The 14761-nt window shown below is 42.1% G+C and overlaps 1 protein-coding gene across 2 annotated transcripts in view; it reads left to right on the top strand.

Moving 5' to 3' along the window:
* USP24 (ubiquitin specific peptidase 24) overlaps positions 1 to 14761 on the top strand; it is a 140639-nt gene that overhangs the window by 26535 nt on the left and 99343 nt on the right. For both annotated transcript variants that reach the window (XM_058717284.1, XM_058717285.1), the window contains exons 2-5: positions 3210 to 3375; positions 5039 to 5106; positions 8738 to 8881; positions 9529 to 9651. In XM_058717284.1, the coding sequence (XP_058573267.1) occupies positions 3210 to 3375; positions 5039 to 5106; positions 8738 to 8881; positions 9529 to 9651 (501 nt within the window). The remainder of the gene's footprint in view (positions 1 to 3209; positions 3376 to 5038; positions 5107 to 8737; positions 8882 to 9528; positions 9652 to 14761) is intronic.

The following is a 14761-nucleotide window of genomic DNA, read 5'->3' on the forward strand; positions in this document are numbered from 1 at the left end:
CATGTGTACCTATTTAGTAATTTAAGACAAAAACATAAAAGTATTTAGAAGCTAAATTATTTATGTTACCAACTGTAATGGAGTTCTTAAGTATACTAAGTATAATGTAACTTTTTTTTTTTTAACCCCTATAGGTACACCCCCATCTTTCTAGATTCATTAGATTCTTCCTGTGTAAAGTACGGAATTTTCTTAGATTCTGTATGGCACCAGAATTCTATGCCTTTTATATATTTATCTAACTAAATAGTTTTTAATTTTGAAATAATTCCTGATTTACAGACAAATTGCAAAAAGGACGTTACAACTTTACCATAAATCTGGAATTTTTATATAACCTTTATTCAGGTTCTTCAAATGTTAACCTTTTATCACATTCTCTTTATCATTCTCTCTTTGTATGTGTATATTATCACGTGTATATAAATACGTGTGTGTATGTATTGTTACTGCTTTTCCTGAACTGTTTAAGAATAAATTACAGACATGATGCCCCTCCATCCTTAAATACTTGAGTGTGTATTTCCTAAAAATGAAGATACTCTCTTTTTTAACCTTAGTACGTTACCAAAACGAGGAAATTAACACTGATCCAGTACGAAAGTCTTTGAAGCCAAGAAATAAACTAAAACAAACAAAAGCCCATGCTGCATTCAGTTATTATGGCTGTCTGGTCACCCTCCGTCTTTCATAACTTTGGCATTTGTGAAGAATACAGGCTAGTTATTTTTTAGAGTGTTCCTCATTTTGGGTTTCCTCATGACTGGATTCGGGTTCCGCATTTTTGGCAGGAATACCCCAGCAGTGATGTTGTCGTGCCTTCACGGTACGTCCCTTTGGTACGTACATGAAGTTCGTCTCATTACTGATGCTGTTAAAGACCTTGCACCCCTACCCCCCAAAGGAAGCTCTTAGCTTTTCGGTTGGTTGGTTTTGGCGTATGAACAACAGAAATTCACCTTGCGCTGTTCCAGAGGCTGGAAGTCCAAGATCAGAGTGCCCGCATGGCTGGGTTCTGGTGCGGGCCTTCTGCAGGTCACAGGCTGCCGACTTCATTGTGTCCTCTCACGTGGCAGAGAGCAGGGAGAGAACGCAGCTCTCTTGTGACTCTTAGGAAGCTCTTGGGGGCTCTTCACTTAGTAACTGCTGGGTGCAGTTGATGATTTCATATATGATTTGATCTATTAACTCCTGTGGAAATTAACAATAGATATTTCATAGTAATGACATAACCTGTCATCCAGTTGAATTTTATTTGTATATGCTTTAGTTGTACTTTGATCCTAGGTTAATAAATTGAGGCAGTTAGCAAGTATGCTATTTTGAAAGTATACAGAATCTTTACTCTTAGAGTGTCCTCAGCTTCCTTTAAGTAAAACTATTTTATTTACAGAACTTATTAATTACGTGTCTTTCTGAAGAGAACTGAGTTTTCCGCATATGTTACAATTGTAAACCTACTTGGTCCACCCCCACCCTTCACCCCCAGTTTCCATTGTTGTCTACTTCATTTTTATCTTTTCATCACCTTTTTGATTATTGTCTTATTTTCTTCCCAGCTTAACCGTGAACCTAAAAAAACTAGAGTGTCCCGTTCCTTTAGCCCTCATGTGGGATTGAAAACTGTTTTCTTCTGTGTATTTTTATCACTTCTGCTGTATATTTATGGTCTTTTCCTTAATTGAGGCTAAAGGTAATTTCTTTTAATAGAATGATTATAGAGTGAGTTGTGAAAATATTTAGGGTTTAAAGAAACCAGAGTAGGTATGAGGCAGTTTGGAGGAGGGGCCCAGTTTGCTTTATAACAGGTTACTGTGGTAAGAATTGATGGAAAGCCTGGCAGGTCCCCTATTAGTAGTTGAAACTTTGTTTGCACAAAGTCTTTTTCCACCTTATATATATTAAACACGTACTCTGTGTTAGCCACTGGGTTCTGGAGATACAGATACAGAGGTGGTCAAAACCAGCCCGGGTTCCTGTCTTCATGGAGCTTGGTCTAGTGGGGGCAAACATAAAATCATTCACAAATATGGGGCACCTGGGTGGCTCAGTTGGTTAGTTCAACTCTTGGCTTTGGCTCTGGTAATGATCTCACAGCTCGTGGGTTTGAGCCCCACATCGGGCTCTGTGCTGACAGTGTGGAGCCTGCTTGGGATTCTTTGTCTGTCTGTCTCTCTCTCCCTCAAAGTAAATAAACTTAAAACAAAAATCAATCACAAATAAATGTAAAATTAGATCTGTGAGCCGAGCTATGAGGAGAAGCTCAGGATGGCAAGAGTATAAAATAATTAGGGAAATTTGGTATAGTTTGGATGTTCTGGAAAGGCTTTTCTGAAAGAGTTAAGGATGTACAGGAGTTTACATAGGTTAAAGAAGGTGGATGGGTGAATTCAGGAGTAGTGGCACGTCCATGGAGGTGGATGGAAGTAGATGGATTGGAGAGAAATTTAGGAGGTCTTATCACCAGGTCTTGGAGTGGGGATGGGAGCACAGGGTTTTAAGAACGAGTCCCTGATTTCTGGCTGTGGTGCCTTTCACTGGGATGGAGAACACCGAGAGGAGAGAAGAGAGCCTAGCGCTGAGGTTTGAGAAGCTCCAGTATTTGATGGCCAGGAAGAGGGGGCGAAGAGACAGGGTAGAACAGCCAGACCTCCGGGGAGGTGAGGGGTGAGCTAGTCTTGCAGGAAGAGGGAGCGGGCAGAGGGGCAGACACTGCGGGGAAGGAGAAGGACTGAAACTGCTCATTGGATTTAATGTCGTGGCATCCAGTAATGGCCTGAGCAACAGTGGCTGTGGGAGAGTGAGGGCTCTAGAAAAGCCATACTGGTGCAGGGTCAGGGGTCACTCGGTGTGGGGAGATGGGGACAGCAATACAGAGGACCCTTTGGAGAAACCCGTCCCCTCTGGCAGCGGGAGAGCAAGGATGGCTGTAGGTGAAGGTAGTTTGCTGTTCTGTAATGAGACACTGAGAGAGCTCATTTTTGAAGAAAGGTGAAATGACTTCTGCGAGAGCGGGATGTCACTGTGAGGGGAGTGGACAGTGGCCCAGCTGGTCCAGCAGATGTGACTGTGAGGGAGCCGTGGGGGATCCACACTCCGTACAGGGCGCTACCGCTGGGCATGCATCTCCGCTGTGCTCAACATACACGCATTGTCACGCAGTCACTGATGCGTTTGCTTGTGTTTTTGCTGTGATCCCTGTTTGTCAGAAGAATGATGAAAATGGAAACTGCTCTGGGGAAGGGATCGAGTTCCCCACCACGAATCTGTACGAGCTGGAAAGCCGCGTTTTGACCGATCACTGGTCCATCCCCTACAAGCGGGAAGAATCACTGGGCAAATGCCTGTTGGCGTCCACCTACCTGGCCAGACTCGGTAAGCTCTCCCCCCGCAGGCCCCAGGAGGAGGGGGTGGGCGGGTGGATTGATACCAGGCCTGGCCTTAATCCTCCCTCTTGTCCCTGCCCGTCTGGGTGACATTCGATCATTTACTCTCCTGGTCTCCGTCTAGCCCCCGTGGAATAAAAGCTTTGAATTGAACCACCTGTTGTCTCCTAGCTCCAATAGAGTATGAGAGTCTTCAAAATATAATTGAGAAGCTTTGTAGAAATTGAAAGGAACGTTGTCCACAAAAGCTTGGAGCATTTTAAGGTTCAGTTCAGTGGCTTTTTGTCCTTTAAGAGAAAAAGTACTACTTATTTAGCAAACATTTTGTGCATATTAAATGTTTGGCACTGTCTTCAGTACTTTATAAATATTAAACTAATAGAGTAATAAGCTATCTCTGGGTTGGAGAATGGGTATCAGTGTAAGGACGCTTCTAGACTCTGTACTGAAGAAAAATAGTTTTCCTATTCAGTTCAGTTATAGGATGAATTGGTCCACTGTTTTGTGATTTTCTTTTCCTCATTAAAAGTATACGTGGTTTAATTTACCACCATGATTAAATATGAGGCACATCAAAAGGAAATATTTTGACTGGGATCAGGTTTAATCCTCGTGGCCTCTCGTGGTACGTTCTGACTGGCTTCTCAGCAGCAGCATTTATTGTGCGCCTGTTAGGATGTGGGTGCTGTGCTACGTGGTGGGTCTGAAAAAAAGAAAATGTGTCCAGCGGTATTCCCAGTGATAAGCAAAATACATTTTTTTTTTTAATTTTTTTTTTTCAACGTTTTTTATTTATTTTTGGGGCAGAGAGAAACAGAGCATGAACGGGGGAGGGGCAGAGAGAGAGGGAGACACAGAATCGGAAACAGGCTCCAGGCTCCAGGCTCCGAGCCATCAGCCCAGAGCCCGACGCGGGGCTCGAACTCACGGACCGTGAGATCGTGACCTGGCTGAAGTCGGACGCTTAACCGACTGCGCCACCCAGGCGCCCCAGCAAAATACATTTTTAAGTGTTGTGTGTGTGTGTGTGTTTTTAATGTATTCCAGAGGATAATTTGCAGTGGAGTCATTCATTCACTTAGCTAGTATTCATCACTTACTGTGTGCCAGACACAGTTCTGTGCATTTGGTAACACAGAGTTCATCAGTTTGTTTTAGGGAAGAAGAGTGATTTGGGTATCTGTTGAGAATACTTTTGTTTTTATAGAGCTGTTTAAGATAACAGTAATGGCTAGTAAGAAGCTGCTGTTGGTGTTTTATTAGCTGTTTAATCAGATCATTTGAAGTTACTCTGAAAATGGAAAACTAAGTTCAACCGTTTCACTTCTAATTAGTAACTTATTATACTATTAACCAATGCATAGGAATTGGTTCATATTAACATATTGTGCTATTAACAAATACATTAATACTGTGATTGTTTCTCGGTCTGTTCCTTCAGCAGGAAAAATGTATATGTATATATATATACATATATATATACATACATATATATATATATGTATGTATATATATATTCTGCTTTTAATAATCCCTTAAGAAGTTTTCTATAAATAACTAGTCCCATGGGCATGAATTTGGAATGATACATATGATTTCTGCAAACTGCCTAAAATCTTAGTAAGGCATATTGTTTCGTTTATTTTGCTAAGGTCTTTCCGAGTCTGATGAGAATTGTAAAAGATTTATGGATAGGTGTATGCCTGAAGCATTTAAAAAGGTAAGAAAAAATGCGCGAGTCTGGGTTTTTTTTTTTTTGGAGGGGGAGGGACCGAACAGGCTTTTTGTTTTAGTTTCTTGTGGGAGGCCAGTTTATGGGTCTTGTTCACGTGAAGAATCCCCCAGTATGCACAGAGTCACTCTGAATTTGGGGCTTACGAAGGATTCACTTTTACATTTAACTGTTCGCCCTGTCACATTTACTTCCATCTCTTTAATTGCCGAAGAATAGGTGAAGGCTTACTTACACCTGGAAATTGCGCATCTTCCTAAACTCAGGCCTGTGGCATTGGGAAAGATAATACTTATCCAAATACAAGCCATTTAACCTGATTGTTCTGCCGAGGCAGAAGCAGGCGTTTTAAACCATGCAAAGTTTGACTGGGTTGAGTATGTCTCATGGCAAATGGCACGGGTATGGCAGCATTTCTGTCAGAGCTAGAGCAGTGTGCTTCCCCCCATTCCGGTCACATCGCTTAGAAAGCAATCTTTCTTAACAGGGAGAATAGGAGATCACAGGACTTGTGTTTCTGAAAGCAGTCTAACTCAGCATGACTCCCTTTGCGGGACATGAGTCCTGAATCCCCAAAAGAGCAGAGACAATGTCACAGACACTGTAGTTTTCCCCAGTGCATAGCCCGCGCCTGCCTCTTCTGGGAAAGAGCTCAGTAAATCTTTGTTGAATGAATAAATGAGTCTCCTGCTGTCTTGTCCTTCTGGGTTTTGACATCCATTTTTGTCCCATATGCAAGGAAGTCACTAGAACTACAGATGGGTGAAGATTGTATTTATCTTAAAACCCCGTAAAATAAACTGTTCATTTGTAAACTATCACTCCCATCTACATCTTGGTAGCATCTCCCTCACTTCAAGGCTTTAAAAAATACCAAAATTAATTTTAGGAACAAAAACAGCTGCATCTTTGAAAAAAGTGCAAAATCTTTTAAAATTGTCATTTGGGTGGGGATTATATGGAATCAAGGCTTATGTTCATTTTGGATGAATTTATCTACCAATTTATCGTTTAAGATTATTTTAAACTTTTATGAATTCTGTTAAGAATTACAGTAATTTTTTTAATAGCGGAATTTTTACAGTGTGACAATACTGTAGCACATTGCACTGTGTGTATAAATTTACAGACAAAGAAAATGCAGGCTTATTCAAAGTCGCGGAAAAGGATTTATCAGTGTAAGGAGAGGACCTTTAGGTTGATGATCTCCAGATCCAGAGAGCCCTGTGTCAACGCGGGTCATTGGCAGGTTGCGTATTTGGAGTATATTACTCTGTGTGCAGAGACAGTCCAGAGAACAGTTTTATATTATGTGCTCAGCTGTTTGTAATAGCATAATAAGTGGTCCAGCGGTTGGTTGCTAGGTTGTTTTTTCCCAGAAAACTACGAGCACAAAGGTACCCTACGTTCTGTTGTTCAATGTTTATAGAAAAATGTATGTGTTAAGTTCCCTTTACAGTTAAGAGCTATTAAAAAGGTTCTTGTCCCCATCAAAAAAGCATACTTTTAAACAAATTTTTTTAACGTTTATTTATTCTTGGGGGGGGGGGGGCGGGGAGAGAGAGAGAGAGAGAGAGAGAGACTGAGCGTGAGCAGGGGAGGGGCAGAGAGAGGGAGACACAGAATCTGAAGCAAGCTCCAGGCTCTGAGCTGTCAGCACAGAGCCCGACGCGGGGCTCTAACTCACAAACCATGAGATCATGACCTGAGCTGAAGTCAGACACCCAACCAACTGAGCCACCCAGGCACCCCCCCCCCTTTTTTTTTTTTTTTTAAATCAGAAGAGCTAAGGACTCTGTGTGCCTTTGATTTGGCTACGAGAAAACTCAGTGGTATTTTATATAATTGCCATTGCTTTCCTTAGCTGTGTTTCCGGGTATGATGACTATTTCTCGACCCTCTTCCCTTGGCTTTTCTTACAAGCCACCTCAAATGTTTTATTAGAAGGAAGGTATGAGTAATAAGCAATTGTATGAATGAGGCGCACAAAAGGGACTCTGTTGTCGTGTCTGCCTTCTTCACCTGTTACCTTCAGGCCAGCCTGGATTCTTTACCATGTGTTCAAGCAGGAAAGGAAATCTAGGTCTGGCCATAGCGCATAGTTATGTTTAAACCTTGAGCACAGCTTCCCCACAAAGGGCTGCCTGTCTTTCCCCTCTTCTGCAAGGTAGGTTGAATTCCCTTTTCAGATTAAAAACTGAACAGTGAGATGGCAACAGAAGGAGTGGTGCTGAATTTTATTTTATAGTCGTATGAAGCTTCTTGAGTGCTAATCTCTGCTTCATCTTGCTTTATAATTTAGGTATAGGAGGAATATACAGGCAGGCAAAAAATTCTTGCAAAAAAAGTAGTAACTCATTGGTTTATATAAAGTCGGTGTTATGATTATTGCTCATTGGAGCAAATCGTGCGATTAATTGGTATTTAGAAAATCTGGAACTGAGGTTGTTCTCTGCAGCTAGAGAAGTTTGGGCTCTTTCAGGCTGCTCTTGTTAAGGGATTCTCAGTGTGACGAAGATGGAATTTTTATTGCATAGCATTTTCCCTCTAAAGGGAAATCTTTGGAAAACATGAAACCAGCATACCAATTTGCCATTATTTTATTAAGTGAAACCCTTTGATTTCTCATTCCCCATTCTGGGAAGTTATTCCTGCATTAGATTTCCCCAAGGACTAGAAGCCTGAGGCGTGGAGAAATCCACTGATGATTATCTTAGTTTCATCTGTGCACCTTTTCCCGCCTTGTTAATGAATCTGAGATGCTGTCTGAGTGTAACATGCACGATTGTTGTGTATTTTATGTTTTATATTTAGGAGAAGCAGTGCCAAAGTAAATAGCGTTACAGTGCCTTATCACTTATAGCTATTTTAGATTGGCTTAAACAATTTTAAAAACTGAATATTACTTTTATACATATCAAAAAGGAAAACGTAAGCAAAGTCTGTAAAATATTTCTAAAATTGTTTCCACATTCGTAGTCCTGTTGCCATCTGGTCAACAGGTGGGAAGATGCAGTTCTGACATATAAAAAATCTGACAAGAATGTGTGTGTTCAAATCACGAAATATAACATCCATTGCTTAGATTCCAAGAATATCAGTTAGTATTGGCGGCCACGATATATCTAATAACAGTACTGCACTATGTATAAGATACCTTTTCACATTTGTTTTATCTTTTGATATTGAGCACATCTGTGTGAAGTGGGTAAGAATTTGCCTCTTTACATGAAAGAAACCGAGCCTTGGGAACTCAGGTAAATTTGTCCAAGATCAGACAGCTAGAAAACAGTGGTAGCTCCAGGATTTGGTCTCATGTTCTCACTTGCTCTACACCACTTGACCTCCCCCCAGTAATAATGAAAAGTAGAGAAACAAATGCAAATTTTCTTTTAAACAAACTGCTTCCATGTAAGGGAATTAACATGCAAAAACAAAACTCAGTGTTGACTCTGAAATAAAGGAACGAGCAGACGGGCTACAGGCTTTCCTTAAAGCAAGACATCTGCATAAGAGTAATATTATGGTAATAATCTCTTGATTATTCAAGATTGAACTGGTAAACAATAGACTTTTTCTTTTCAAGTGAGACTCTATAAAGTGCCCTTTGTTTTTGTAGCTCCTGACATCAAGTGCTGTTCACAAGTGGGGTACTGAAATTCACGAAGGAATCTACAACATGTTGATGCTATTAATAGAACTGGTTGCAGAGAGAATTAAACAAGATCCGATTCCCACAGGTCTCCTGGGTGTGCTTACGATGGTACAGTATCTCTAAAATGAAGCACTTTGTGTTTTGCTTTTATTTAAAATACCTTCTGTCTTTCCTCTGACTTGTAATTAATGATGAGTGATAACTAATATAGTTAAAGACCTTAATTTAGCTGTTAGGGACCTTGCTTTTTATTTTAAACACAGAGCAGCCATTCATTCTGTGTTTTCAGTTTTAACGAAATACCTTTCTAATTTTAATAGCTTTTTCAGCTCTTAGAACGATTAAATAGCTTTCCCTCATGTCTTCCTGATTATTCACATAAATGCTTTCACATGGGGTGTTCTTGCGGTTTGGTTTCTGGCCTTTTTCCCTGACTGGTCACAGTAGCTGTGTGAAGAAGGGGACTTTACTGCCCTGCGGCCCACCTGTCCCTGTGGCAGCTCCAGGGCCCCTGGTGCACGGGCCTCACCTGGCCCGAATCCTGGTCTCCCTCCCAGCGAGCCCTGAACCGGATAGGAGAGCCCTGCTTCAGGCATTCACTCCTCTGCACCGGCTAAGGAGTATGCGCTGTAGGGATATTTGAAAGATTCCGCTAATGGAGGAGTCCAAGGCTATATTTTTCTTCTTTTCTCCTGCTAATATTGTTGCTATAGAAATAGGTAATAATAATGCTTCTCTGTTCTCTTTGAATCTAGGCTTTCAATCCCGATAATGAGTACCATTTTAAAAACAGAATGAAAACATCTCAAAGGAATTGGACAGAAGTGTTTGGGGAGGGAAATATGTTTGCTGTTTCACCTGTGTCTACTTTCCAAAAGGTAAATATAGTCTAGTTTTGTCATTTTATAGAGAAATATATTGAAAAAGTTTTTCTGTGCTATAAAAATTTACGTGGAAAGATTAAAACAGTCTGTGAAAAATGACAGTTATTCCATATGGCTCATAAAATCCCTTAACTTTTTTTCAGATATTGCATATTTTTCCATAGCTGTTAACTAACATCATAAAGAATTTTATAGATTCGAAATGATGTTTAGTGAAATGTGGAATGACCGCATGACATCAATGCCCTATTTATTGAATTGTCAGAACCCCAGTTTAATGGGTGTCCCAGTTTCTTATAGATGTTTGAGAGGCTAGAGCATTTGAAATCGTTATAGATGTTTGAGAATCCAGAGCATTTGAAATCGTTTGAAATGACTAATTAAGCCTAGAAAAAATAATCTAGAAGTTAGTTTCGTGCATCATTTTCTTTTAAGCTCCATAAGCATTAAAGCTTTTGTTTTCTTTCAAGCCAAGAACCAATATCTTCATTTTATATTTAAAGGTCTACAATGTGCCAGTGACATTATACCCACAAAGAGTACATAATTTAAACAATCTGTTGACTGAACTCTGGCTTTCGAGAAACAGTGGAAAGCAGTAAATTTAGTAGATAGAAAACTTGTCCATTGCTTTAGTGGAAGCAGAGGTTTAGCTCAGCCATCTTATAAAGAGTGCTAAGGCGTGGTTCCTAGCTTACAGCATAGTGGAGGAGATGGGAAAACAGCATATTACAGGACCATAGGCAGTAGGTGCACTTGTAATAATATGGCCTGCACGAGGGAGTGGTCCCGTCTCGCAGAGCCAGGCAGTCCCCAGAGAGGAGGAGGAGGTTGACAGCCGAGCACAGAGGGCAGTGAGGAGACACTGCAGCTTTTGACCCCCACAAAAACTCTGTGAGTTAGGTACTACTTTTAACCCCATTTCATGGATGAGACACTGAGGCACATAGAGGTTGAGTCCTTGTCCAAGTCTGCAAACCTAGTACTCATGGGAAGAACCCATGTAATCTAGCCTTCTAGTCTGCATTCTTTAGCTACGCGCAGTCTTACTTCCCGAAGTATGAAAATCTGATCCTCAGTTTTGTTGTGAAGATTAAAGGGCAAGTATACAAAACACTAAGCACAGGGCTCCCCTGTAGCAAGTGCCCAGCAGAAGGTCATTCTCTTCCCCTCAGCTTAACATGCGTGACATCTGGGGCCCAGAAAGGTCCAGTCTGTTCATATCCTCCCGTTATTGCAAAGGAGTTTCTCTCCTGCAGAGGCCCTTGCTCATCCCCTTTCCTCTTGCCTTCTGAGGCATTTTCCTCCTGTTTTCTATCCTTTGTTTGGCATCCTCAGTCTTTTCCTCTCTGTTGGATCACTCCTGTTGTATACAATGTGCTCTAGTATTTTCCATCTTTTTTTTTTTTTTTTTAAGTTGAGAAATGCAGACTCTGTGTGTGGGGGTGTGTGTGTGAGAGAGAGAGAGGGAGAGCGAGAGAGCGTGCGTGCATGCAGGGGAAGGGGAGGGGCAGAGAGAGAGAAAGAGAGAATCCCAAGTAGGCTCCACGCTCAGCACAGAGCCTGACGCAGGGCTCGATCTCAGGACCCTGGGATCATGATCTGAGCCAAAATCAATAGTTGGATGCTTAACCAACTGAGCCACCCTGGTGCCCCATAGTATTTCCTGTCTTTAAAAATTCTGCCTTTGATCCCACATCCCTGTCTAGCTTCAGCACGGTTCTTCGTCTCCTCCATACCTTTACCAGAGAAGATTCCACGTTCTCCTTTCCCAGTTATTTTACTGGTTTTCCAAAACTTTAACTTAATGAAACAAAACCAAAATTTCATTAATATCTTTGTGTTCCTCTGAGCAGTACCTAGACCTTGGAATGTTTCGTGTGCTCACTTCCCACCTCATTGACTTAGTCTCCGAGAGTCCCTCTAGCGTGCAGCATCTTAGTCTTTTCCCGCCTTGCTTTATGCTCAACTAGGTATCAGCATTGTTATTTTATATGGTGTTTTGACTTGGCCATATTTAGGCGTTCTCTCTTTGTGTACTATTCCTTCTCTGTCTCTTCCGTTGGGATAATTTTTCTTCTGCCTGCCTACTAATATGTCCTTTAGTAAGTGTCCATTGGTGATTACGTCTTTGTTTTTGATGGCCTGAACTTAATGTTAATCCCCATGCCTTAAAGAATGTTTTCCCTGGGTTTTAAATTCTAGATTGACTGTTACACTTTCAGAATATCAGAGATACCCTGTCAGTGTCTCCTGGCTTTGATTATTGCTGTTGACAAGTTGCTGTTTGATCTGACTGTTGTTCCTTTGTAAGAAATCCACCTCTCCCCCCATGGCTGCTTTTGGAGATCTCCTGTTTCGCTTTGATGTTTGGCAGTTTGACTCTCCTGTGACTGACTGTGGTATTCATATTATTTTGCATCAGAAACATTGGGCGTCTGCATCTAAGGATTAATATCTTGTATCAATTTTGGAAAATTCTCAGCCACTATCTTCTTAAATAATGCCTCTCCTCCATTAATCAGTCTCTCCTTCAGAACTTTAATTGGATACATGTTAAGCCGTCCCTCCTGTCCTCCATGTCCCTTAACCTCTGCTCTGTTGCCCATCTTTCTGTGTCCTTGTGCTCTGACAGGGTGTGATCATTTTTTTCAGCTCTGCTCTAGTTCACTAATTTTGTTTCTGCTTGTGTCAGCTACGCTGTTTACCCTGTTCATTAAAAGTCTTCAATTTCGTTACTTTCCTTCATTTATGTAAATTCTATTTGGTTCTCATTTGTTTTGTCATTTTTTACCATCTCATGTTCTAAACACGTATTTTCGTTCTCCTGTGTGTTTGTCTTGTGTCTGATATCTACAAGTCTGATTCAGCTGGCTCTGGCTAGCTTTAACTTGTTTTGTGTCTGTATGTATATACACAGAAAAAAAAATTTACACTTGTTTGTGTTTGTTTTTCTGTGAAGTCCTGTTTCTTGGAATTTAATCTGGGAGGATGGTTTGAGGCCTGGAGTGAGGGAAAGTTCCTTCCTCCAAGGAGGATTTGCTTACTTCTTCCAGGTGCCTGGAACCACTACAGGCTGGGGCCACTCTAGAATAAATTCTCAGCTCACGGTATCTCAGACCGTGAAATCAGCGTGAATTTGAGAAGTGAAGCCGTGTGAGGGTAGTTCAGTGGCCACAGATTCTTAGAGAATTTTTTTTCTCCCCTGCATCCAGTACCAGAGTCCACGTAGGCAGGCTTCCCTGTTGCTCTCCCTTTCTCCAGGTAAGTTCTTTCAGCTCACCTTACCCTGAGGCTGTAGCCCTTTGAGCTCCAGTTTTAAGTGACTACCTCCTCTTAGTCTCCCAGCCCCCACCTTGGCTTTGGGTCCTGTTTCTCAGGCACCGTAGGGCTGTGAAAATGGAGGCAGGAGGTCACCAGGGTTCCACAGACGCCTGCACGGTGAAGGCTAGCGTGAGTCTGTTTACCTCACACGATTTCTGCTTTCTCTTTGTTTTCAGCCTCTGAGCACTTTGTGCCAACTCAGCTATGTGTGTTTAAAGATTTTTTTTTTAATGTTTTCATCTGTCAGAGAGGTGTTTAGGGCAACTAGACAAAAGTCTCCATTAACTCTTCAGAGTGTGCCAGTCTGCCTTCTTTTTCTGCCGCACCACTGAAACCACCCTCGGTAAGGCACCAGCACCTTCTAAGTTTCCAGAACCCAAGGAAACGTCTCTTAACACCACCCACAGCAGTGGTTGGTCACCATCAGTTTGTCCCTCTCTGAAATCGGTTCGTCTGGCAGTCTCTTGCTACCTCCTACGTCACTTTGCCTTTCTTGATTCCTTGCTTTCTGTCCAGCTTTAATCCAGAGCCGCCCTCTCTTTGTTCAGTATTCTTTCCCCCAAGAACTGTCTTTCCTTCTCACGGAAGCAAATGCAGTCTTTGTGCTGATGGCCCTTCGGTTTGTATCCCTGTGGCCCAAACCTTTCCTCTGAGCACACCATACTTGACGAGGCAACCATTCCTTTTGGTCGCCACACAGATGTCTCCAACTTAGTGTGCTTGAAATGGAACTTCCTATTGTCTCGCCAGCCTTCCTTCTTCTCCCTCTCTGTAAACCACATCACCATCTACCTAGGTGCTCAAGCCAAAAGCATAGGAGTCGGCCACGATTTATCCCTTTTCTTACGACCCATAAGCAACCATAAACATGTCCTTTGAATTCATCTCAGAGGTGTCTTCAGTTGCCTTCTCTCTGCCTCCACTGCTGCCATCCTGCCCCCCAACACCATCCCGTCTAATCTAGTTACCGCATTAGTCTTCCAGCTACTATCTCTCCCTCCACTCTCATTTATCTGGCCCATTCCATCCTCCACACAACTGCAAGACTGGTCATCGTAAAGCATGAAATGCATCGCTTCTGGCTTAAGCACTTTGTTGCTTTCCTTCCAGTCGCAGCCTGCAAGTTTCTGCATGGTGTGCACTCTGCCCCTCTCCACAGCTCTACCTGTGCCGCTCCTCCCGACTTGCTGTGTCCCCGCGGGGTGGTGGGGGAGGTCCCCCAGTTACTCTTGACTGCCGTCCCCAAACAGGACCTTTGCCATTTCGGCCTCTCTGCCTGGACTGTTTGAGTGGCTAAACCGGTCTCATCCTGTAGGATCCAGCTTGAAGACCACCTCTTCAGACAGGGTTTCCACGACCACCACTCTGAGCAAAGGAGGCTCCTTCTGTCTCTCATTTGAAGACCTTTTTGTGGTTTTTCCTTTTGTGGGACTTAGCACAGTGTGAATCCTGTTAGGTGTGTGTGGGTTTGCTTGTTTCTGTTGAAGCTGCTCCAGTATGAGCTCCGTGAAAGCAGGTACCACATCTCTTCATAGTCACTGTTCCCCAAATATTATTCAGCCCCCAGAGCAGTGAATGCTTAGAAAAAGAAAGGAAGGAAGAAAAGACGAGAAAAGAAAGCACTTGCTCCAGGGCACCAATTCGTGGGACAACAGGGGCTAAAATTTAACCTTTTTATTCCTGATTTGCTCCTCTTTAGTAATAATTCTGGATTTCTAAAATGTAATTTTCTTAGAGAATTTGACTCAAGTTATCCTGTACCTTGGAGAGCTTAAACAAC

The sequence above is a fragment of the Neofelis nebulosa genome, chromosome 2, assembly GCF_028018385.1.
Source record: "Neofelis nebulosa isolate mNeoNeb1 chromosome 2, mNeoNeb1.pri, whole genome shotgun sequence".
Classification (NCBI taxonomy): domain Eukaryota; kingdom Metazoa; phylum Chordata; class Mammalia; order Carnivora; family Felidae; genus Neofelis; species Neofelis nebulosa.